The sequence below is a fragment of the Helianthus annuus genome, chromosome 14 (genome assembly GCF_002127325.2).
Source record: "Helianthus annuus cultivar XRQ/B chromosome 14, HanXRQr2.0-SUNRISE, whole genome shotgun sequence".
NCBI lineage: Eukaryota > Viridiplantae > Streptophyta > Magnoliopsida > Asterales > Asteraceae > Helianthus > Helianthus annuus.
Window position 1 is genome coordinate 162,116,546 of NC_035446.2, and position 23,779 is coordinate 162,140,324.

The 23,779-nt window shown below is 36.4% G+C and overlaps 2 protein-coding genes and 1 long non-coding RNA gene across 4 annotated transcripts; 2 read left to right on the forward strand and 1 right to left on the reverse strand.

Annotated features, from left to right (window-relative positions):
• Window positions 1-4,945: 4,945 nt before the first annotated feature.
• LOC110904686 lies at window positions 4,946-10,969 on the forward strand (the record flags this gene model as incomplete). Its single annotated transcript, XM_022150529.2, has 5 exons — window positions 4,946-5,098; window positions 5,313-5,358; window positions 5,603-6,325; window positions 7,422-8,285; window positions 8,381-10,969. Coding segments are annotated over 5 exons (4,026 nt in total), but the record flags the coding sequence as incomplete, so codon positions are not given.
• Window positions 10,970-11,708: 739 nt separating this feature from the next.
• Window positions 11,709-16,298, reverse strand: LOC110904687 (beta-taxilin). 2 transcript variants are annotated; one of them, XM_022150531.1, is made up of 11 exons: window positions 16,211-16,298; window positions 13,994-14,410; window positions 13,758-13,907; window positions 13,512-13,579; window positions 13,277-13,354; window positions 13,045-13,109; window positions 12,873-12,939; window positions 12,606-12,788; window positions 12,436-12,492; window positions 12,277-12,372; window positions 11,709-12,117 (listed from the first exon to the last, which is right to left on the reverse strand). In XM_022150531.1, the coding sequence occupies exons 2-11, from the start codon at window positions 14,403-14,405 to the stop codon at window positions 11,986-11,988; spliced, it is 1,308 nt and encodes a 435-aa protein (XP_022006223.1). In that variant the 5' UTR covers window positions 14,406-14,410; window positions 16,211-16,298; the 3' UTR covers window positions 11,709-11,985. The 2 variants fall into 2 exon arrangements, with proteins under 2 accessions (XP_022006223.1, XP_022006222.1); XM_022150530.2 differs by having other exon boundaries at window positions 16,110-16,254.
• A 4,846-nt stretch (window positions 16,299-21,144) lies between these two features.
• On the forward strand, window positions 21,145-22,954 carry LOC118486756. Its single transcript, XR_004879768.1, has 2 exons — window positions 21,145-21,493; window positions 22,470-22,954. It is a non-coding gene; the product is annotated as an uncharacterized LOC118486756 (long non-coding RNA).
• The last annotated feature ends 825 nt before the right edge of the window (window positions 22,955-23,779 follow it).

The window sequence follows — 23,779 nt, forward strand, 5'->3', positions numbered from 1 at the left end:
ACAATGGACATTTGATTAATTTAATTAGTTTCACATACCAAATAAAACTCCATTTCATTAGTTTCATGGCACCACATTTATCATATGCGCATTTTAATTAGTTTAACGTACATATATTAATGCTATGTCAAAACCCAACTAATTGTAAAGGACACTTTTGTCGAGCCCAACCCCTAAGAAAAGGGCCTCATGGTCTAATTACAAATTTGAGTTTTTTTTTTCTTTTTTCGAAATTGCATACCAAACCATATTGGAATAGTTTATTTTAGGACATATATTGGATGACTTATACCCATGATCATCGGCTACACCATGGTCAACGATGATACTCAAAAAACCAAAACCGATGGTGAGGCCATCGATCCTACATCTCCCTACTATCTACACGCTTCCGAATATCCTATGGCAGATGCAAGTTATAATCCTATACTGGGGATTAGCGACGAAGAATATTAATCTTTTTTAAGATTGTTTGCTAGAAACGAAGAAGGTGTTAAAACACCTAATGTTGCTAATATTGCAGGAAGATTAAATGAGTATCGTGATTGGATCATGGACTCAGGTGCAACTACTCATATTACATAACAAGAAAACTTGCTTGAAAATGTAAATGTTAAAGCACTTGAGGAACCGGTCACGAAACCCAAGGGGAAACCATTCCCGTAAAAGGGAAATGTGGTCTTGTCCATACTTGAAGACAGTGACTTTCAAGGGTCACGCCCGAGCTTGTTCCCAATGGAACAAAACTTGAAACTTTACAAAGTGGATGAAGAAGACAAGATTGATACAAATCAATATAGGAGACTCGTTGGTTGTTTACTTTACTTACAAACCACGCGACCTGACATAGCCAACTCAGTGAGCGTGCTTAGTCAATTCATGTCGGATCCTAAATAGAATCATTTGAAGGTCGTTCATAGGGTTTTACGGTACTTGAAGACCTCCCCGGGACAGGGAATTCTATTGCCTAACAAAGGGGAATGCAACTCATCACATACTGCGATACAGATTGGCTTGGATGTCCTTTTAGCAGACGCTCAATAACCGAGTATTTACTCTTACTATGGGGAGCACGCATCTCTTGTAAGTCAAAGAAACAGTTTGCCATTTCCCGATCATTAGCTAAAGTAGAATATAGGGCTATGGAACGACAATTAGTGAAATATTATGGATTCGTTGGTTGCTTAAGGAGTTGGAAGTCCCACACGATACTCCAACCCAATTATTCTGTGATAATGAAGCCGCACGACACCTAGCAAACAATCCAGTGTTTCATGAACGAACGAAACACATTGAAATGAATTGCTATTTTGTTAAAAAACATGTCGAGTCAAAAGAGATTGTTCCCATGCATGTTGATTAAAAACTACAAATTGTGGACTTACTTACTACACCGCTTGGTTCTCATCAGTTGCAAACATTATTGGGCAAGTTGGGCATTCGCAACTTACACGCACCAACTTGGGGGGGGGGGATTGGGATAGTTTATTTTAGTGCATATATTGGGTGAGTTATACCCATGATCTTTTTTTTAGATTGTTATTTTATTTTTTCTTGTTTTATTCTGTATACAAATATCGATTGAATTAATTGAAGAAATCAACCTTTGGTACCAATTTCTTTAAACCATCCGCTGCGGTTTGATATATTATAAACAGCCAATCAATTATTAAAACCTTATAAATAAGTAACTACTTTAGGCTTAAGATGGTTGTATTCTTGATTTTGGGAGTTTAAAAAAAAATTGAATTTTTTATTTTCAACTCTAAAATTTTCATATTTGACAATTTAAGTCTAAAGTTTAATCTTTAGTCATTTAAACCTTTGATTAATTTGGTTTTTCACTTTTAGTTTATGTCTTTTGCAATTTAACCCCTTTGATTTTGTTGCTTTTAATCCAAAGCTTTTTATCTTTTGCAAATTTAACCCCAACACTTTTTTACTTTCAATTTTGATACCTTATACTTTTCATCTTTCGCAAACTTTTTGTTTAACGTTTCGTTCTAAATTTTCCGAGTTAACACGCCGCAACGTGCGTGTGAGGTTCAACGTTTTTTCATTTACTTTTCCCGTTTGACAGACCCATCGCAGCACATTTATTTTTCCCTGTTTGATAGGTCTGCTGCAACGCGCGGGTCAGAGATCGACTTGGTTATTATTTTATATGTTTTATACATAGGCTCGCGGTCATGTAAGAAACATTTGCATTTCATGTAATACGATATACAAGTAATGAATCCTCGCCGCATTGCGGCGGATGGTAGTTCTAGTTTTAACAAAAAAAGCTAATGTGAACTCAAATCGATGACCGATTTGGATGGTTTTACTATTTCAAACCAAACAACGAACATCTCTACCTCCATTTAAGTTCAATCTTTCCAAGACTTTAACATGTATCATACACTACAATCTCACAACATACTTAAATCATTCTTAACATCGATCGTGAGTCACTATACATCTTGTGCTAGTGTGGCGACTTTTTATAGCTTTATTACTTTCTTAACAAATATTCTCTTGAATTGTTGGAAAATCTAACGATAAGTTTTAGAAATGTTTTTTTTTCTAATACGCAATGCCCTGAAAACACAAAAAAGTGTTTTTTTTTTTTTAAAACGCAATGAACGAAAAACACATAAAAATGTGTTTTACCTAAAACGCAATGAACTAAAAACACTTCAAAATGTGTTTTTTTCTAAAACGCGTTGGACCAAAAAACACATAAAAATGTGTTTTCCTAAAATGCAATAGATAAAAACACAAAAAAATGTTTTTTTTTTCTAAAACGCAATAGACTAAAAACACATAAAATGTATTTGACCTAAAACGCAATGAACTAAAAACACAATAAAATGTGTTGTTTCTAAAACCCAATAAACTGAAAATACAAAAAACGGTGTTTTTTCATTACTTTGTATTAATGACTCAATTCAAAAACCTATATCGTAAAAATGCAATTCAAAAATTTCTTACATAGATCGAAGCCGATTTCTTCAACGATTGACGAAATTTGAATGTTAGAAACACTTATCAGCGATTGAATCGAACGAATCGAGTGATTCGCTTGAAAATCACGGGAAAAAAATGAGATATTGTATGAAATTAAACTGAGTTTCTTCAAAAAAGTTGAAGAACACGTTGATTGGGTGTTTGAATCATTGATTGGTGATGAAAATCGCATTATAGTGTAGGATGAGCAAAGGGTATAAAATACCGTCCCGATCCCGATCCTGAAATCCCGATCCCGATCCGTTTTCGGTACCGGAAACGGTATCCACTTTTGTGATTTTTCGGTATCGGTATGGTACGGTATCGGTAAAATACCAACTTTTACCCTTAAAATACTGATACCGTACCGATACCGTCCCGAACCGACGTATTTCGATACCGGTATCGGTACCAAGTTTACACAAAATTCAGGATCGGTATTGGTCGGGATCGGGACAGTATCGGTATTTGCTCTTCCCTACTATAGTGTAGTGATTATTGAGACGGAAAGTGAAAAAAAAGTTGAAAATTGTGGGTTTTGAAGTTACAGAGAGAAGAAGGGGGAATATTGGATGAAATTGACTAAAATACCCTTCCTCTTTATTTTAAATTTCGCCACATATCATAATTCTATTGCTTCCTATCATTTATAGTCAAAATAAACTTACTATTTGATCCTCACCCTCTATGTGATATGATAATATTTCAAATTTTATCTCCACTTAAGAAACTAATGATTTACTCACAACCTTTTATTGTTATATAACTTATTTTTATCCATAATGGTAACTAGCGTTGACAATGGTTGTTAGAGAAGGCGGCGTGGGGACCTCACCATCTTTGGCGTTCCTCCCCCATTTTCTGGGGGGGGGGGAAGGGGAGTGTATAGGCAATTTCGTTAACTCTTTGGCGAGCGTTCTAGGGATGGTGATGGGGGCCCACCTTTATTTAACCAATCAAATTCATTTTCTTTGTAATTTCTTTTAATTTTATACCTTTTTATATATAAAGGGCTTTAAAGAGGGTGTTATTTAGGGATTGAGCATTTGGTACCGGGTATCGGTACCGTACTGGTACCGAATCGTACCAGGTATATTCGGTACCGGTTCCCATTTTCCTCTTTTTTCGGTATCGATATTTACGGGTAAAACACCGGTAAGTACCGGTACTGAACCGGTGTATTCGGTACCGGCACCACTTTTCCTCGTTTTTCAGTACCGAACGGGTACTGTGCTCATCTCTAGTGTTACTCCACACATGCAAATTAATAATAAAGCCCATTACCTATGTGGTGCTCATGTAACATAAATAAACTCATAAGAGCTTTATATCAAACTACACAATCTTATGTTACAACTTACAAGACACATTTACATTTACATTTACAACCTAATGAATTTCAAAACATAACCTTAAGAAAAGCAAAAGGAACATACATACATACATAGATACGTGTAACCTACCCCGAAATAAATTGGTCCTCCACCGCCAAAATACGTTTCTCCGTTATCTTCAAACCCGGACTTGAAAAGTGGAACAAACTCTAATTTATGGGTGTCATTCAGTTACATCAAACACCCACCCGTCACCATAACCCCCAATTCCATTTTCATTTATTTTCTCTCTCTCTCTCTCTCTCTCTCTCTCTCTGAGCTTATCAACTTATCTCTCTCTCTCTCTCTCTCTCTTGACATTTTCTAGACGCATAGAAACTTCAGGTTAAAGTTTACCTTCTTCTCCCTCCATGCGCCGTTTCACCAATTTCAAACCCTAATTTCCACCACTCTTTAATGCCTTCACAATTTTCAATTTAATTCGTTTCTTGCCCTAACGTGGATGCGCTTTTGGATTTTTTCAATTCATTCTGTTTTCAGCGATTAATCGGTTGATTGATCGGTTTTTTTTCACTGATTGATGCCGCCGGAACCGTTGCCAATCGACCGCAAGGACTTTTTGAAGGACCGGAAACCGTCCGCATCGGAACCGGTGGAAGTTCTTCCCGCACGATGGAGAGACTCGCCTACAACTCCCTCGTCTCACTATCACACCCGTGGATCTCCGTCCCCCTGTCGTTGGGCCGGTGGTGGTGATTTTCGCCGGCCGTTTTCCGGTTAGTTTATGACTTACTTTTACTTTTAGGTTTAGGTTTTTTTTTTTGTTTGGCTTTTTTAGGGTTTGGAAATTGGAAATCTGGTTGCTTTTTGATTAAGTGTAGCGAATAGATCTTAGTTTTTTAGGTTATTGTTTAGGTTATAAGGTATTTTTTTGTTGATTTTTGGATTCTTTTCCCTATATTTGTTCTAACGCGTGCACACGCGTTACAGGCGTATAGAATTAGGCCCAGATCTGAGAGGATAAGTTTTTTCACCGGTATGTACTTCATTTATATCTTTCAAAAGGTTAAACCACAGGGGCACATGGGTAGTAATTGTATAGATCTGATGCTTTTTCTTGTTTTTTGACTGGATGAGATCTGGATTTGGGAGGGAGCTTGCTTGTTTTCAAGATATTATAAACATGACATAGGGTTTTTTTTTTTTTTAATTTTAATTTTATTTGTTTTTGCACTGATTGATTTGGTAAAAGTTTTTTTCTTTTATGGATTTGTTTGCAGGTCATGGTAGATCAGTTGGTGGCTGGCACACTACATCGGTTGAATCAGGGTTACCGGTATCTGTGGAATCCGGTAACCCGAAAGATCCAAAAAGAGGAAACTCTAGGGAGGCAAGTGCGTCGCCGAACGGTAATTCTCATCCCCAAACAGACTTTGTAAACCCTTGTGATCAACTTCAGTTGAATGACCAACATGGTAAGAGCAGTGGTGATGGAGTCGGTACGGCAGGCGACCAGAGGCTTGAGAAAGCAGTTTCGTTGGGATCTTCACTTGATTGGAAACCGCTTAAGTGGATACGTTCTGGGAGCTTGACTTCAAGAGGTTCTGGTTTTAGTCATTTAAGTAGTTGTAAGGTTATTGGGGTGGACCCGCTTGATACCAAGATGGAGGTTCAACCGGGTGCTGTCACTCTTCTTCAGTCGCCTTCTGGGGATGCTTCCACTTGTGCGACACCTAATACTCCAGACGAAGCTAACTCGCGCAAAAAACCCCGTCTTGGATGGGGCGAGGGCCTGGCTAAGTATGAGAAGAAGAAGGTTGACCCTGATGATATCGTTGATAAAGAGAATGGATCTAGAAATGAAATGGTTAATGGTGTCAGCAGCTCAGAATCTTTGCTTCCTACATCTTCTAGTTTTCCTGGTAAAAGCCCGAGCCTTACTGGTAACTCAGAAAGTGCATCTCCTGTCACGTCTTGCTCGTTTGCTTGCAGTTTGTCTCCGGGTAATTTATATGCCCTTTTTACAATTTTCAGATGTTTTTTTGTCCTAACATCGTATGTCGTTAACTCACTGCTTACGTTAGTTTCCAAGGTTTTTGGCAAATGGCTGCTTTTAATTTTTCGTGTTTGTTAAAGACTTTTAATTTCTCGTGTTTGCTAAAGACTCTTTGTGCACACTATTTAAAAAAACGGAACAAAACAAAAGCAAGTTTCTTTAGGCTACACAATGATCTCAATTTCGCTTTTCTTAATCATCAATGTTGCTATTTGTGGCTGATAGAAATGTTGTTTGCTTAATTGGCACACAACACGGGGAGTTGTACTTTGATCACCAATAACAATGCTTATTCATATTTTTGGCCAAGGCTTTTATATCAAACCAATTGGGTTTGGATGACAATGAAGTAACGGACTTGCAATTTGTTACTTTAAACATATAGTTTATTTGTTCTAGCTATCTTAAGGTACGTAATAAATATAGCAAAGTACGTAATAAGTGTATTATAGAAATCATTGTTGGATAGTCCTAGAGACATCTAGAAGGTTTAGTATATAATAAACTACATAGCAAGTGTATTGCTTTAAGATCGAAGTTTGTTCTTACAAATAAAGAGTTTAATCTAGCCATATAATGCAGTGGAGACAAGAAAGTAAGGATTAGAGAAAATATGTTATTAAAGTCAAATTAGTGGAGAATCCTAGGGACGTCTATAAGGTTTAGGATCGTAAAATATGTAAAAGTGTGTTGAATCAAGATCACAGTTTGTTCTTACGAAAAAAGAGTTTATTTTTTCCATATAATGCAGTAGAGACAAGAAAGTAATGATCAAAAGTTTTAAGAATATTTGTTTTGTTTGTCGTCGTCAATTGAACTGTTCTCATTAAAGCTGTAATTTTATCCTATTATGGTTAAATTCTCGATATTTATATAATATATCTGATACAAAATTATTAAATATGTTAAAAAGACCAACTGCGCTTACAGTCTTGTCTTTGTTCAACTATTGATGTTTAAACATAGCTCTTCATGTTTTTCCTTCTAATTTTCATTGTACGTAAGGTTGATTTAAAACCCTGTTTGCTACTTCGGCATGGCAGGTCTAGAAGAGAAGACAGAGAAGGCATCTATTGTGGAAACTACAGTGGATAATGATACTTGTAATCCCGGTGTTGCTTTGTCTCAGAATCTCACACATGGATTAACATTCAATCTGGAAAATTTCGATCTTGCTGAAGACTTTAACTTGAGCTCTTCACTCGATCAACTCCTGCAGACCGATGCCATAACTCCAGGGTCCGGTTTTGCTATGGAGAAGTTGCAGGTATGGAAAGCAGATATTTCAAGAACAATTGAAATCGCAGAATCTGAAATTGATTCCCTTGAGCATGAATTGAAGTCGTTGATATCTGATGAAGGTTCATGTTTTGTTCCGGTTATAAAACGGTGCAACAATAGTAATACTGTGGATTTAAGAAACAAATCTTCAGTAGATATTCCGAAAGCTGAACACTTTAAAGATCACAATTGCAGGGATGGTAGTCAGGTCTCAACAGGCAGTATTTGTACAGTTTCGGTTGGTAGTGCTGTATATTTAGGTAGAGATGGTAAGTTATATGATTCGATATTGGCCACAAACAAAGTTATAGCAAGTAGAACATCCGATGAGCTTAGTAAGTTATTACCAAAAACAAATTCGTGTACTGATATAGTGAGATCTACGTCTACCGATGATTCACTGATTAAGAAAAGAATCTCTATGAGGAAGCGTTTCTTAAAGTTCAAAGAACGGGCCATCACTCTTAAGTTTAAAGCATTTCAGTATTCCTGGAAGGAATCTCTCCGCTTGCTCTCCGTAAGATCCGGTGCAAAGTCGCAGAAGAAGTTTGAATCGAGCTCTCGCTTGGGATATATCGATTCTCAAAAGCACCGTATATCTAACCATTCTCGTTCGTCTACTCCTGGTAAGAAATGATTTGATATACTCATACGGATATACCAACTTCAGGTTATTATAATATTAAGTTTTGCAAGTTCTAAAATTTTACTTTCTATGTAGGTGGATGTTTGCGTCTGGTTCCAACGAAAGAGGTAGTTGAGTATGTGAACAAGCTGCTTTTAGATTCACGTGTCAAGACCTACAGGAACGTACAGAAGATGCCGACGTTTATATTAAACAAGAGGGAACGAATGGGCTCTAGGTTTATTTCGGACAATGGATTAGTGGAGGACCCTATTGATGTTGAAAAGCAAAGGGCCGTTGTCAATCTATGGACCGAAGAAGATAAACAAATGTTCTTAGATAATTATGCTTTGTTTGGCAAAAACTTCAAAAAGATTGCTTCTTTTTTTCAACACAAAACAGTTGCTGACTGTGTTGAGTTCTATTACAAGAATCACAAGTCTGAGAGTTTCCAAAAAACAAAGAAGAATTCAAAATTTGCGAAAGGGAAGTCGTGTGATATTAATACTAACAGTACGTATTTGGTGACTCATGGGAAAAGACCAAATCGGGAAACGGGGGCCACTTCTCTCGACATGCTCGGTGCTGCTTCAGCAATGGTTGCTAATGTGAATGAACGGTCGAATGATTTTACTATCTATTGTAACGAGCAGGAAACCGTTGCAGCCGATGTGTTGGCTGGGATTTGCGGGTCGATATCATCAGAAGCTTTGGGTTCTTGCATTACCAGTTCAGTTGACCACCCGAAATTGGGTCGTTCTTCGCTAAACGATGTTGATGAGGAGACTTGTTCGGATGACAGTTGTGGGGAAGATACGAATATGAATTCTTCTATTTGGACAGACGAAGAGAGGTCTAGTTTCATAAAAGCAGTGAAATCTTACGGTAAGGATTTTTCAATGATCTCACGATGCCTGGGAACAAGATCAAGTGACCAGTGCAAAGCGTTTTTTAGCAAGGTTAAGAAACGTTTTGGGTTGGATGCGATGAATCGCGGGGTTGGCGGTGAAGGTACAACAGGACCCGATCTAGGTGGTGGTGATCAAGATGATACTTTGATGGTGGACAGTGGGTCCGGTATCTCTAATGATAAGTCGTCAATGGAATGTAAGATGGATGCTGAAGACCTGCACTCGTCTGATCTCAGAGAAGAACATGCTGAATCTGACCGAAATGCAGCCCCTGGCTGCACGGAATCCGAGCTTGTGATCGAGGATAAGGTTGAAGGTAATTTGGAAGGAGCCGCTGACAGCGAAGCTGCCAACTTGGAGGAATCCGTACAAAATACGTGTTCCGATTCCGCATCAGGTGCCAAGGTTGAAGAACATGAAACAGTTGCCAAGACTTGTCCATCTGAGGACCTCAATTCTGTTTCGTTTTACTCGAGAGGTAGTAGTTTGAATTTAACGATTGATCACGGAAGCACGTTGGACTTAAACACAGCTTCAGAAAACGTCACTTGTCAGGAAACAGGTAACGGCTTTGTCATGTCAAACCTGTTTCCGCAAGATCCTATTCCGCAGAGGAAGACTGTTAGCTGCCAGGATGACGTATCATCTAGACTCACTTTCCGGAGAAGTGGTCAAAGATCTTCGAGTATAGACGGTTATCAATTGAATCTTCACAAACGCTCTCTAAGTTCTAACGAACCACAAAGCAACCTCAAGTTGGACGAGAGTCTTTTACTGCCGATAGATGGCTGTATACAAATGGGCACTGATTTGACACCTGTGTCTCAACAACAGAGACGAAGTTCGTCTTTAGAAATTGAAAAGACGAATAAAAGTGGTGATGTGAAACTGTTCGGTCAGATTATTACTAATCACTCGTTGCCGAAGTCAAACGGTAGTGCGCAAGAGAACAAAAAACCAGATGCTGGAAAGTCGTATAACTTGAAATTTGATCAGAGTAATACCAAAGAGTATTCAAACGATCTTCAGTTGAAAAGAAATTATGGGTTTTGGGAGGGGAACAGAATACAAACAGGGTACTCTTCTTTGCCGGGCTCCGCTATGTTGCTGGCGAAATATCCTGCTGCGTTTAGTAACGTTTCTACGTTACCCAAGTTAGATCAGCATCAGCATAATCGAGGTCCCGGTTACCATGCGTACAGTCAGCCTTTTACAGTAGATAAGTTGTTACCTGAGATGCCAAGAAGGAAAGAGTTTGAAGCTTTATCTACCAGTGTAGGGGGGATGAACGTGGTCGGTGGGGCTTGTAATGGAGTTTCGGATCCGGTTGCAGCCATTAGAATGCACTATGCGAAAACCGAACAGTACAAGAACGGTGGAGCGGAGTCATGGAGAAGCAATGTTAGTGATATCGGAAGCAGATGAGATAGACGACGACTTGAATGATGGTAACTTTGACCTTTTCTTTTTATCACCTCTGTGTAATATATGTTATTTGTAAGGAGTTGAGCAGCAGTAGGACATGATGGCTCTCGTATACTATCGCCGTCTGTTTTGGTTAAGGTTAATTTAGGTTGTTTTGTAATATTTGGAGTTTTTTTTTCTTCTTTCTTTTTTTGTTGTTTTTGTCAAATGCACAAAATAATTATGTTAAGTTAGGAAGCCAGGCCAGATGTTTATTTTTGTTTATCTTTCTTTCTAAATCAATAGCTTAAAGCATTGTATTTGATTAATGATTGTTGTGATTTGAGCAATGAAAGTGATGGTTGTTTGATATTGAAGCTAAGGTAAAAATCTTTAAGGTGTCATATATGTTTTGTATTCAAGTGTATTATTATATTATTAAACTGAAATCAATACTTGATCATAAAATCATGCATCTGATATTATGGGTAGAAAGGTGTCGATATGTTTTGACATGACCTGACCATACAAATTATAATAAAAAATGTCGAGTTAATTATTATTTTCGTCCATGTGGTTTGTCAAAAATCACTATTACAGTCCATTAGTTTAAAAATTGCGATTTCAGTCCCTATGGTTTCACTTTCGTAACCATTTCAGTTCACCTCGTAACCATTTCAGTTCACCTCGTAACCATTTCAGTTCCTGTACTTACAGAATAAATGGACTGAAATGGTTATGAAAGTGAAGCTATAGGGACTGAAATCGTAATTTTTAAACTAATGGACTGAAATAGTGATTTTTGACAAACCACAGGGACGAAAACAGTAATTAACTCAAAAATGGCACTTTCGAGGTTTTTAATATAGTTGGATAATAAGTGACAAGTGGGGGTGTCACCATCTGTTATGTGGTGGTGGTTTATGATAAGTGGAGTCAAAAGCAATAATGGTTGCTGGTAGGTAAGATTTCCACATCATGACAGCTTCTTGACGCTTTCCATCCTTCACTAGTATTAAAAAGAATATGCTTATGAGTTGAGATATTTTCTAATCATGCCTGCAGTTACTTTTGACTTATCAAGTCAAATATTAAATCCAACAAATTCATTCACAAAACCAACAAAGATGCAGGCCAGCATAGATATTAGTTTTGTCAGTTGAGGAACTTGCTTTAAATTCAACACAAAACAATGATTTCAAATGAGTTCCATCATGATTAACAGTTTGCATCAAGATTCATTACTAAGCAAAAAATGTTTTGGCTCACTCATCTTGCCAGTTTCTGATCCCACTACATATTCAAATACCAGAAGCAGAAAGCTTGACTAGATTGGCAAAGCGAAACCTCACATGTAAGTTTAGCAGTGTCGGAATGTTGTGGGGTTTAAACAGGGACTGAATCAGTGTTTTGACTACTTGAATTCTGCTTCCTCTCTGCTTGAAGTGATCTGCATAACGATTCGAGTTTTTCTTTTTGATTCTTGGTTTTCTCCAGTTGCTTTTTCATGTGTTCGCGCTGCTCACAACCAATAATTTTGTATATGTAAAGTTTCTCATAAATAATGACTAATAATTTATTTATTGAAAAAGACCGGCGAAAGTTCAATTTATTTAATTTGCCTCATGATATAGACGCCCAAAAGCAATTGTAACAAAGGTAAAAATGAACATTCACCTCCTCCACTAGTTTCACGAGAGTGAAGTCCGACTTTTCGGTTTTGCCCTTTAGAAAGGAGTTTTCCTTTTTGAGTTCCTTTATTGATTTCGTCATCTGCAACCACGCATATATTGCTCATAATAAATATGAAAGAAGTTATAAATATAACGAGTATACCTTTTCAATTTCTTGCTTAAACGTTTCAAAAACCTCATTGCTCTTCACTAATGCATCCTGCAAAAAAAAAAAAAAAAAAAAAAAAAAAAAAAAAAAAAAACTTGTTTAGCCATAGTTCAGTATTAATTATATAAAAGATGGCAGAGTGGATATGGCTGCATAGGGTTAACCTGGAATTGCTGGAACTTTTCACCGTCAGCAGTTAACTGTAACCGTAAATTCTTTTCTGTTGCCAACAACTGTGACACTTGTTCTGCATACATCTTCATCTGTGACTGTTCCTTAGCTAAATTTTCTTCATGTTGCTGGATCTTCAGATCTGCAATTTGGAGTTCTAGAGTTTTCTGCTTCAACTGCACGTTATATTTTCTTAACGATAAAAACACATAATTTCCACACAAGTTCACATCACCAGTCTGAATATACAATTGAGTTACCTGGTGAGCATGCTGTTGCTCAGTAAGCGCGATTTGAGCTTCCTTTTGCTTTAATTGGTTTCTTAACCTGTAAACGATTTTGTAAGTTAATATTCAATACCAACCAAATAGAACAGATTATTTCTATATGTTAAGAAGATTGAGACTGAAATATTAAATATTTAATATTCACATTTCATTCTCCTTCAGTTGAGTCAAACTGTCGTCCCTTTGCTCTTCCAGCTTACTGGTAACATCCTAAAACACAGGAAGAAAAAAAAAAAACTCGTTAGAAGCAACATGATGCATATAACCATGCCATAAAAAGATACTATTAGGAGTGTGGTGTCCCACAAATGCTATTTTTCCTGCATATACATATGTTTTATATATATATATATATATATATATAGAGAGAGAGAGACCTTTATTGCTTTCTGAAACTTGTTGGATAGCTCTAGTCTTAAGTTTTGACTTTCTGATGATACTCTTTTGCACTCATCCTGCCAAAGTGCCAAACAACAATAAACTTGTATATATTTTCATCAAAGGCATGCTTAAAAATTAACATATTCGATGAACTTTGCTGTTCAATCATAAATGGAAAGCACATAATATGAGAATAAGTGAGATTAATGCTTACGTATAATTGAAACATACCATTAACATCTTGTTTTGATGTTGTAGCTCCCTACACAATGACTCAAGTTTATCTCTCATTGAAATTGCTGAAAAAAGAGAGTAACCATACTAACGTAAAAACATAATAGATCTACTATTCATTATAAACAGATGCATGCAAGACTATATAAACTCAAACACGGATAGAGAAAGAATATCTAACATCAATACATCCATGTGATCCCTGAATCACATGTCATCGACATAAATAACAGTATAACACACCTGCATCTCTTTCGGAAAGAACTTTCTGATAACACAAAGTGAACTCGAAAAATTCCTTTTCTGTCTTGAATGTACGCTTTGCACTTTTACGTTTTATTTCAGATGTTCCTTGTACACGGGCAGCTTGCGTTGCCACTCCTTGCTCAGTTGCTGAAACATAGATGTAGTTAAAGTTATTGTAATCAAAGCGAAGTCATTGTAATATAAATTCATATTACAAGAAAAAGGAATATTACGTTTTTCCGCATGCTTTTTTCCATCAGTTGAAGGAGCCATTTTAGGTTCTGATTTCCGTACCACATTTTCTAAAACAGAATCTGGTGATCCCGAATGACTCACATCTTTACAAACCTCTACAGGCGTTTTTAACAACTTCGGTGCATCACAACTAGCATCTTCGATTAGTTCTACAGGGAATGTTCTTGTTCGGTCAGCATTTCCATTGTCACCTTCACATGACTGAAAGTCATCCACTATCAAATTGGGCCTTGAATCAACTTCGATTAGTTTTTCCTCTTTATAATCAGCGACTTCACTTTCTTGATTTGGTGTTGCGGGCGAAGAGGTCAGCGGTTCTGCGGAGCTATCAACAAATCCATCAGGCAATGAATCTGCTTCTGGCAGTTGATTTGCTACAGGGTTCTCCATTTCACCTAAAGTCAAAGTTACAACCTTACTTATTCACCAAATGCCTCATAACACCCATCAACGACAGACACTTAAAATAGGCAGTAAAATCAAACCAATCAATTTCACCAAACAACCCTGCATCACAGCTTATACATCCAGATTCATTCATTCCACCTCATGACACCAAAAAATCAATTAAAATCAACTCAATATTCTGAATAAGTTCCTTAAAAAACAACTACAATAACAGTTAAAACCTATGTTGTCAAAAGCCCTTCGAGTATGCGCCTAGGCCTTCAGACGAGACGCAAAGAAGACGCCTTGTTGACATCCAGGCGCTCTGGCGATATTCAGGCATGATTTCGGCCAGATTCTGGTCAGATTCCAGCCAAATCCTGAAAATTTCGGTAACATTCTACAAATTCCGGGCAAACTGTCTGCAAAAATGTGTCCTGGAACCAGCCAAAACTAGCCTCAAACAAGCCCAAAACATGCCTAAAACCCCAAAAATTGGTATGTAAGTAGTTAATGCGGTAAAATATCGGATATCGGTCAAGGACCGATATTTGAGATATCGGTTATCACAGTGGTAATTTTAATATCATGCTAAATTTATATATATATAGCAATTTAACACTAACAATTCAGTATACTCTCCTACCATTAACAAATTAACCTTTTGCAACTTGCAAAACACTAACGATTGTAGCAAGTAGGAACTGACTAAAACTTAAAACACTAACACTTAACAAACAACTAACAATTAAGACTAAAAAGACTAATAGCAGCAATAAGAAGAAAGACGAATGGTAGAAATAAGAAGAAAGGTACTGATATCGGGAAAATCGGTGATATATTGGTCAAATATCGGTCCAATATCCCCGATATTATCGGTACCAAGACTCTGACCGACATTTTGCACCATTATCTCATTAAGGGACCGATAACCGACATATCACTAATATATCAGTGAGATATCGGGATATTAACTACAACTATGCTTATGCCATGCCCCTTTCTTATCTCGGGTTCTTGCCTTTTAAGCACCACACACCTAGGCCCAAGGCTCACCCTTTGTGCTTTGAGTGCGCCTTGCACCTTTGACAACAATGGTTTAAACATATGTTGTCAAAAGCCCTTCGGGAGCCTAGGCCCCTCAGGTGAGGTGAACCACAAGGAAAGCACCTCGCGGCCAAGTTTCGTGAACTCTGACAAAAAGCTACACATTCCGGGCAAACTAGTATGAAACATCTTAAAATGGCCTAGAACAGCCTAAACTAACTTCTAAAGAACCTAGAAAATGTAAAATCCCTAAAACGGTATGTATACGTTATGCGCCTTGCTTATCTAAGGCCCTCGCTTTTTAAGCTCACCTACTGCGCCTTGTGCTTTCGACAACAACTATGGTTTAAATTAAAAATCACACATTTAAGAAATAACTAACATATATACTACACTCATGAACATAATCAGAATCCTTGTACTGTCAAATAGGTCATACCTAAAATCCTCAAAACAACACTAAAAAAAACCTAATTTGCAAAGCAAAGAGGAATCTTAGGGTTGTAAGTTGAACATAAAATGACGTTAAAAACTAGTTAGTTAATCATGTAAACAATCGGACGTGAAAATGAGGTATAAACTAGTTAGTTAAAACAAGCAATGAATGAAAAAACGATAAACCTAATCGTAATTTGTGCATTCGAAAGGGTTTTATCGTACCGGAAAGCGAATAACCGGATGAGGTCTGTTAACGAACTCAAGGTTTGCAGATCGACGAGTATGTGTGTGCAGGTGTAAGAGAATAAGAAATGAGACCTAACCGTAGTTTCAACGATAGTCGACGGTGAAGCAGGTTTGCTAACTTTTCCTTTTTGGCTAAATTACACTTTTCGTCCTTTTATCTTTCTATCGAATTTCAATAGGTAGCTTTTAACTTTAATAATTACCGTCACAATCCTTTAGTCCTAACCTAGTTAAAATTTTAAGTTAATTTAATGTGCATTGCACAGAAGGGTAAATTCGTCTTTTTTCTATTTTAAGGACTATTTGTGTAATAAATATGTTTTGCCACACACCACCATCACACCACACCGCCGCGTCCATCCAGATCCGCCACACCACACCGCTTCCGCCTCAACCCTCTGTATCTCTCTCTAACAAAAAAACCCCTAACAATGTTCAAATCACCCCCTTCAATCACAGGAAACACTCAAAATTCCCCAAATCACTCTTAACAGCTCTAGGGTTCTTCATCTTCAAAACATAATCGACCTCTTTAACAATTATAGGTTGAAAAAAACCCTAAATTTTTATCCTACCCACCATTGGCTCCCAAGTAGCCCCCGCTGCCATTTGCCTCGGCTGGAAAATCAAAGATCGAAAAACATAACCTACCTCCGTCGCCATCATTGGCCGTCTATTTGGAGAACCACTGAATTCTGAAACAGCCGCTGCAATTTCTGGAACTAAGGCCTGTAGATCTGTGAATGGAGGACCACATCGTTCAACCCCCACTACCTCCTACCCGCTGCCGGAATCGCCTCCCTCCCCACTCCCCCACCACCGACGACGACGACAACTTCGGGTTATCCGACTCTGACGCGTCGTCGTCGTCAGCGCGTGTGGACTCCGAATGCGGTTCTTCTGGAGTCTTCTCGTATAATCACAACCGAATTGAGTCTTCTTCGGATGAGATTGATCTGGAGAGTGGTGAGTTGGAGATGAAGGTGCATTCTTTAGGAAAAAATGAGAAGCTGTGTTGGATTTGTCACCTGAATTTTGAGATTTGCGGTGGTGATATGGTGAGAATCTTAGTTACAGGGGTTTTAGAGACAGAGAGTGAGAGTGATAGTTGAAAGTGTGTGAATGTGACTGTTTGGTTTATAAACATATTTTATTGTTTTTCCCTTTTCTATTTAATATATTTTTTAAGTAAAAAGGTAAAATTACAAAACTACCCTCATGTCAATAAACTTAACTTAAAATTTTAACTAGGTTAAGGCTAAAGGACGTAAGGTGTAATGAGTTTTGCAAATAAAGGATTGTGACTGTAATTATTGAAGTTAAAGGCTATTCATTGCAATTCGATACAAACATAAAGGACGAAAAATGTAATTTACCCTTTCCTTTTTTTACATTTTTGTTTTCATATTTAGAGGGTGTTTAAGATTACGTTTTGAAGTGATTATTTGATTATTGTGTTTGTAAAACATAAATAATCTAAAAAAGTGCTTGGATGAAAATGTGATTATCTGCCTCCAAAATGCAGTTTTGGAGAATCATGTACCTACATGCTTTTTCAAAACTTAGTTTTGAAAACGCAAAATCTATTTTGAAAACGCAACACCAAACACCCCTTAATATGTGCTCATTTGGATCAATAACAGATCACTGGAGTATTATTGTGTCACCAACGAAACCACTTTTGACATGTTTGGATAAACTTTTCTATTTCTTCTTATTGACATTTTAACCTCCTTATCCCTTTTTTAAAAAGTCACAACCAAGTGACTTTTTCATTTATCCTTTTCAATGACTAAAAAGCTCATTTTCACTTTATTACCTAAACACTATTTCACAAAAACTCTTTTTTTTTTTTTTTTTTTTTTTTTTTTTTTAAGTCAATAAGTCATAAGAAAATAAAATAAGCTCATCCAAATAAGGCCTTTGTACACTAAAAAAATGATTTCTAAGTCTTATCCCAGCATTATTCCTAAGCCCTAAGGGCATCCATTTTCAAATTTATTATATCTCTTTTCCTTTAAGTTAGGTATTTTATGGATAAATATGAAAACTCATATGTTAGGCTATGAGTTATGGCCTCAAACGGTGTGTCATGCGCATCAAATTTTTTCGGATTCATCTAAATGTACTCCTCCCCTAACTAATTATACCCTCTTGTGAGAGAAAAAGTACCGGTCCCACACGGACCCCACCCATAAGTAGGGGTGTGCAATAACCGAACCGTTAACCGAAACCAAATCGAAAACCGACAAAACCGAACCGAAATTAACCGAAAGTCGGTTAATAGATATTTTTTTTACCATCGGTTAACCGAACCGAACCGAATCATTTATTTTTTTAATATATTTCTAGCTTTTATACCTCTATTTCATGTATTTTATGTTTTATACTTTCATTTCATGTAATAATACCTCTATTTCATTTATTTGTGTCTTCATTTCATTTACTTATACCTTCATTTTATTTATTTATACCTCCATTTTATGTATTTAAACATCTATTCATGCATTTATACCTTCATTTCATTTATTTATACATCCATTTGATGTATTTATATATCTATTTCATGTATTTATACCTCCATTACATGTATTTCTAAGCAAAAAAATTAGCTCTTGTTTGAATTGGTTATTAACCGAAAATTAACCGAACCGAACCGAAAACCGACAAATTAACCGAATTAACTGAACCGATTAACTGATGACTTCGATTAGGTTACGGATAATGCTAATAACTGAACCTAACTGAACCGAACCGTGCACACCCCCACCCATAAGCATGTAAGAGGAAGGGGTCTATTTAGTAGAATCCATTTTTTTTCCAAATAAACCCCTAAAGTCCCATACATAAAGTTGATGGGAGAATAGAGTATTGCAATGTTTTAAATTTAAAGTGAGTTATCAAGTCAATTGCTCTATTAGTTTACATGGATTGTGAAATTGTGGTTCTCATAGAAAAACATATGTATACTGAAGAGATATGGACTCGAATCCGAATAAAGTTGGACTGTGTATCGTATCTCCTTTAATTAGATTCGAAAGGTCTAACCCATGCTGATGTAGAACATCACTTATAGCCTGGAATATTAACCACCAATGGGGAAAATGGTGATGTCACCAGTTAGTTACAAGCTGAGAGACCACCTACTTTGTGAAAGGGATAACTGACAATATTTATTTAGTATCAAAATTGAGTTGAGGTCATTTGTCGAAAGGTAACTTGTTGTTCTCTACTGTACTCTCTCCCTATATACTTGTTCTTTTCCGATCAATCGGTATATATTCTCACACCAGAGGGCGATGACAAGGCTAACAGTGTTTTTTGTTTTGCAGATCATAATTCGTGAGTGTTGCTTCCTGATAGTCGTTCCCCGTACAAGCATTGGAACTTAACCAGGCGTTCAGGTCTTGTTTCTTCATATACTAAATACATGTAATAGCTATTGATTATGGACATGAATGAAGTAGATCTTGTTCCCACTCATTCCTATTAACATCTTTCTTAATGTGAAGATATTCTTTATGCGAGTTCACTTTATTAGTTTGATTGCTACTCACTTGCCTTTAGCTTAATCAACTATGCCTTTATCTATTTAGTGCTTTTCAACAATTCCACAAATCAATAATATATTAACATGTATGAGCACTCTTCTCCCATTAAAGGGTCACAATTATAGCATATTCATACTAAAATAACCAAATAAACAAAATAAATTGATAGAGTTCCACTAAAGGTGTATTCTAGAAAAAGAAATAGAATCACAACTGCTAATTTGGAGGAAACAAAATAAATTGATAGAGTTCCACTAAAGGTGTATTCTAGAAAAAGAAATAGAATCACAACTGCTAATTTGGAGGAATTTAACTCTATTTTCGAAAGTTGGCTCAATCCCTTCTGTCAAAGCAATCCCAGGAATTAAGGAGCTGATTTGCAGATTTCTATTCTTAATAATAGGAATAAGACATTATATATATGAGCCTTTTATTTATCATTGGAATATCTAAGTTGTTTTATTCATCCCTTTCTTTGTAAACGGAGACCTTGCCCCTCTCGAATCGGGTCACTATCATTCTGTTCTTAATAATATTCAGCATCATTCCATCACCCTCAATTTTGTTTCTATCATTTGGTTCCATTGCCGAGAAATCAAAATGGTGCAAACCCGGAATAGCTCGAGTGAAGGTAATAATCCCCCCGATCCCGTTGCTGTTCAATTGGCTGCCATAGCTGTGACAACTGGCACAAAACCGGTAATTTCCGTACAGTCTAATTATTAGTTATTACCTACAATTATGTGCTTAAATTTCAACATTGTCTGATTTCATGCTATACATGTGAATTCATGCAGGTTTTGTACTTCAAATATTGCTTAATGCATTACTTTAGCGTTGCGTCAGAAAGACTAGTAAACTCACTGGTAAGACACACTGTGTCAGCAGTTTTGCAGAAAACAATCAGACAATAGAATTGGGGCCTAGGAGTAGGTCCAACGTCTAAAATACAATAAAACCCAAGTGTGGATACAATGGTTAACATATAAACTTTCCGGAAGCTAAACTATGCACTAAAAAGCACCCGAAATGCACTCTAAATGCAGAATTCATCATAATTCAGCAACAATTCAGCTATAATAAGCTTTTAAGCACATTAATATCATGTAGAATTTATGTTTTATTGTCCAAAACAACTTACAAAGTGTCGAGAATTAAAACTGCCACAAAAAGTGCTTTATACCTAGTGAAATTGCGTAATTCAGCACTTTAACGAACCGTAACGAACCGAACAACCGGACAATAAATGTGACATCAAAATTTAACTAGAAGTAATGTTTTTATGATATTAAACTAGTATTGATGCTAGAACACCTTAAAAATCATAAAAATCCCTAAACACACTTAAACATACTTAAACCTTCTAGTTTACACTTTAAACCTTCAATTTCCAAAATATTACACTTTACCCCCCCCCTTTCACCAAATCCGGCCCCAATGGGTCCCACACATGGATTTTATTTGATTTCATTAGATTTTATTAGATTTTATGTGGGGAATATTCTAGTAATATACCATAAAGAAGTTTTGGAAGATCTTTATGAATCCTAAAATACTCACCCTTCCATCATTCACCTTCTTCTTCCCTCCTCCCTCTGTTGCCCTCAGCTCAAACCCACACACATACACCCACCATTTTCAAGCTTCAATCATTCAATCCAAGGTGATCTAGTGGTGTATGGAGGCCATTTAGGAAGGTGTATGGTGCTAGAACTTGAAGGACCACCTTGTGGAGCTTTTAACCTCTTGATTTCTTCCTTGTTCATCATCTCCATTTTTGTGCCACTTCCCTAGCCATTAGAGCTAGTAGTAAGCTTCTTGATCACTAATTTAAGTCATGTTTATGTTATGTACAAGTTTCACCATCTAAACAACTTAACTTCTAATGTTAAAAATGAAAAGATCTAACATATTCATGAAGAAAATAAGTGATTACATGAATTTTTAGTGTATGTAATGAAGTTGTTTATGTTATATCTTGAATTTATGATTAGATCAAGTATGTTAAAGCTTATATCTACCAAGTTTAAGCATGGATCTTGAAGGATCCATGGTTAGACTTGAAGATGAACATGTGAATCATAATGTGAACATGAAATAGGAATTTTTACACATAAACTTGTAATCTTGAAGTAATAAAGTGTGTGTTAAACTAATTTTTGAAACTAAAACTCATGGAAAGTTTGTTAAAAATATAACATAAAGCTTGTTTTTGAAAGATCTAAAAATATTAAGCATGGATCTTGAAAGATCCATGGTTAAACATGATATTAAAAATAATGATCCTTCTAATAAACATAAAAGTGTTTTTAGAACATCATTTACAAACTTTAAAGACCATTAAACTCACGGATGAGTTGGTTAATAAAATAAAGTTTCACATAAGTTTGTTTAAAATATTCAAGAACACTTATTTTTGAAAAGATCATAACATGTTAAGTGTAGATCTAAAAGACTACACGTTTTTAACAAGAATCAAGTTCACCATGATGTTTCGTATGGAAGAATTAGTGTTTGTTGTTGATGATTATTGTTGGAATTTTTTTTTGAAGTTGAAAAGAAAATAAAAACATGTTTTGAAAACATGGGAAACCTCCATTTTTAGGGGAAACCATGTCAAAATTTTTATAAAATTTTGACACTTAGAAAAATATAAGTTTTGGTGAAATTTATTGATGTAGAGTGTGAAATATGGATGTTCAAGTGATTATCTGGCATGGTTTAGCTTGTTTTAGATGATTATATGCCTGGAATTAGCTTATTGCGAGTGATTGTATGTTTGCAGGCAAAACGAGTAAATTCGGTGAAGTTACGAGGTTTAGAGATGAAACGGAAGCATGCGGGAATGTTTCGGATCGAATAACTACTTGGAACTGAAAGAAATATGAAGAATGGAAGTTCAGGGACCTTTCGGTCATTATCGGAAGTGAAACATAGTGTGATGTTTGAGCTTTATGAAGAATACTAAAGTTGAGGGGCCATTATGTAATGATGTGGAAGTTGCTTTGTGAGTGGAAAAGGAAGATGAAATCATGATGGGGCTTACGGTGTGAAAGCCGTAGCTTACGGTTTATACGTGTGGAAACCAAAAAGTAACAGTAGCTTTGAACCGTCATCTACGGTCTTATACAGTGCACAAGGGAATTGCCAAACAACCCATGTTGGGAAATCATCATTCATCACATGCGCAGACTTGGAAGAGCACCAATTAAAAAGGAGGCCATTGTTTGTTTTAAGAAAAGCATTAAATCACAACATCATCATCATCGATTATTTAGCCCATTATTATTTTGGGAGTTAAAACTCATCATTAAAACATCATCATTATCATCTACAAAAATTTGGCAGTGAGATATCACACTTTTGGGCTCAAAAATCAGCCCAACTTCATCATCATTACAATCGATTATTGGCAGCCAACATGAATTTTTTTGGGCTCTCAAAAATCACTTTCATCATCTCGACAAAAGTAGCAGCCATTTACAACAATTTTGGGCTTCTTGGATCTTGATTATTGGAGCCCATTATATGATTTATTGGCAGCCATATTACTAACGAAAAAAAAAAAGATAGAAAAAAACTTTTAGCAGCCGTACACGAGACTTTTTGGTCGCCAATCATCATCCTCATCATCACCAAGATCCGAATCATGAAGTCATCATTCTCTCAAGCTTTTGTAGATCGTACGAGTATCATGAGCGGCTAAATCTCTCATGGACACTTCGGGTGAATGATTCTTGTGAGATACTTTTAGTTCTAGTTTCTGTTTTGTATTGAGATTTGGATTTGTAGTCGGGTGACAGCCGACTATTTGCGTGATTATATAATTTGTGTGATAGACAAATCCTGAGTGACAGTCAGAGTTATAATCATGTTTTGAATCTAATTATGCTTTTGTTGATTGAATGATTCCTATGAATGTTTGTTTTAATATTTCTCTGATCAGTTAATATTAAGATTTTGAACTGCATAGGTAATTGGTAGATGTGACAGATTTACTATTCAATCAATAGCATCCAATAAAATCAGAAGTAGGTTATTAGTAATTACAGAATCTGAATCCCGGAGTGACCACGTTTTCTCATCGTTGTTTAT

Bases quoted from the DNA above. Each gene is read 5' to 3' on its own strand.
- LOC110904687 (XM_022150531.1), bottom strand. From the start codon at position 14,405: ATGGAGAACCCTGTAGCAAATCAACTGCCAGAAGCAGATTCATTGCCT. The intron at 13,355-13,511 runs GTATGTTTCAAT...GCACTTTGGCAG, and splicing joins ATCAAAACAAGATGTTAATG to GATGAGTGCAAAAGAGTATC. The intron at 12,118-12,276 runs GTGAATGTTCAT...GGTTGTGAGCAG, and splicing joins TCGTGAAACTAGTGGAGGAG to CGCGAACACATGAAAAAGCA.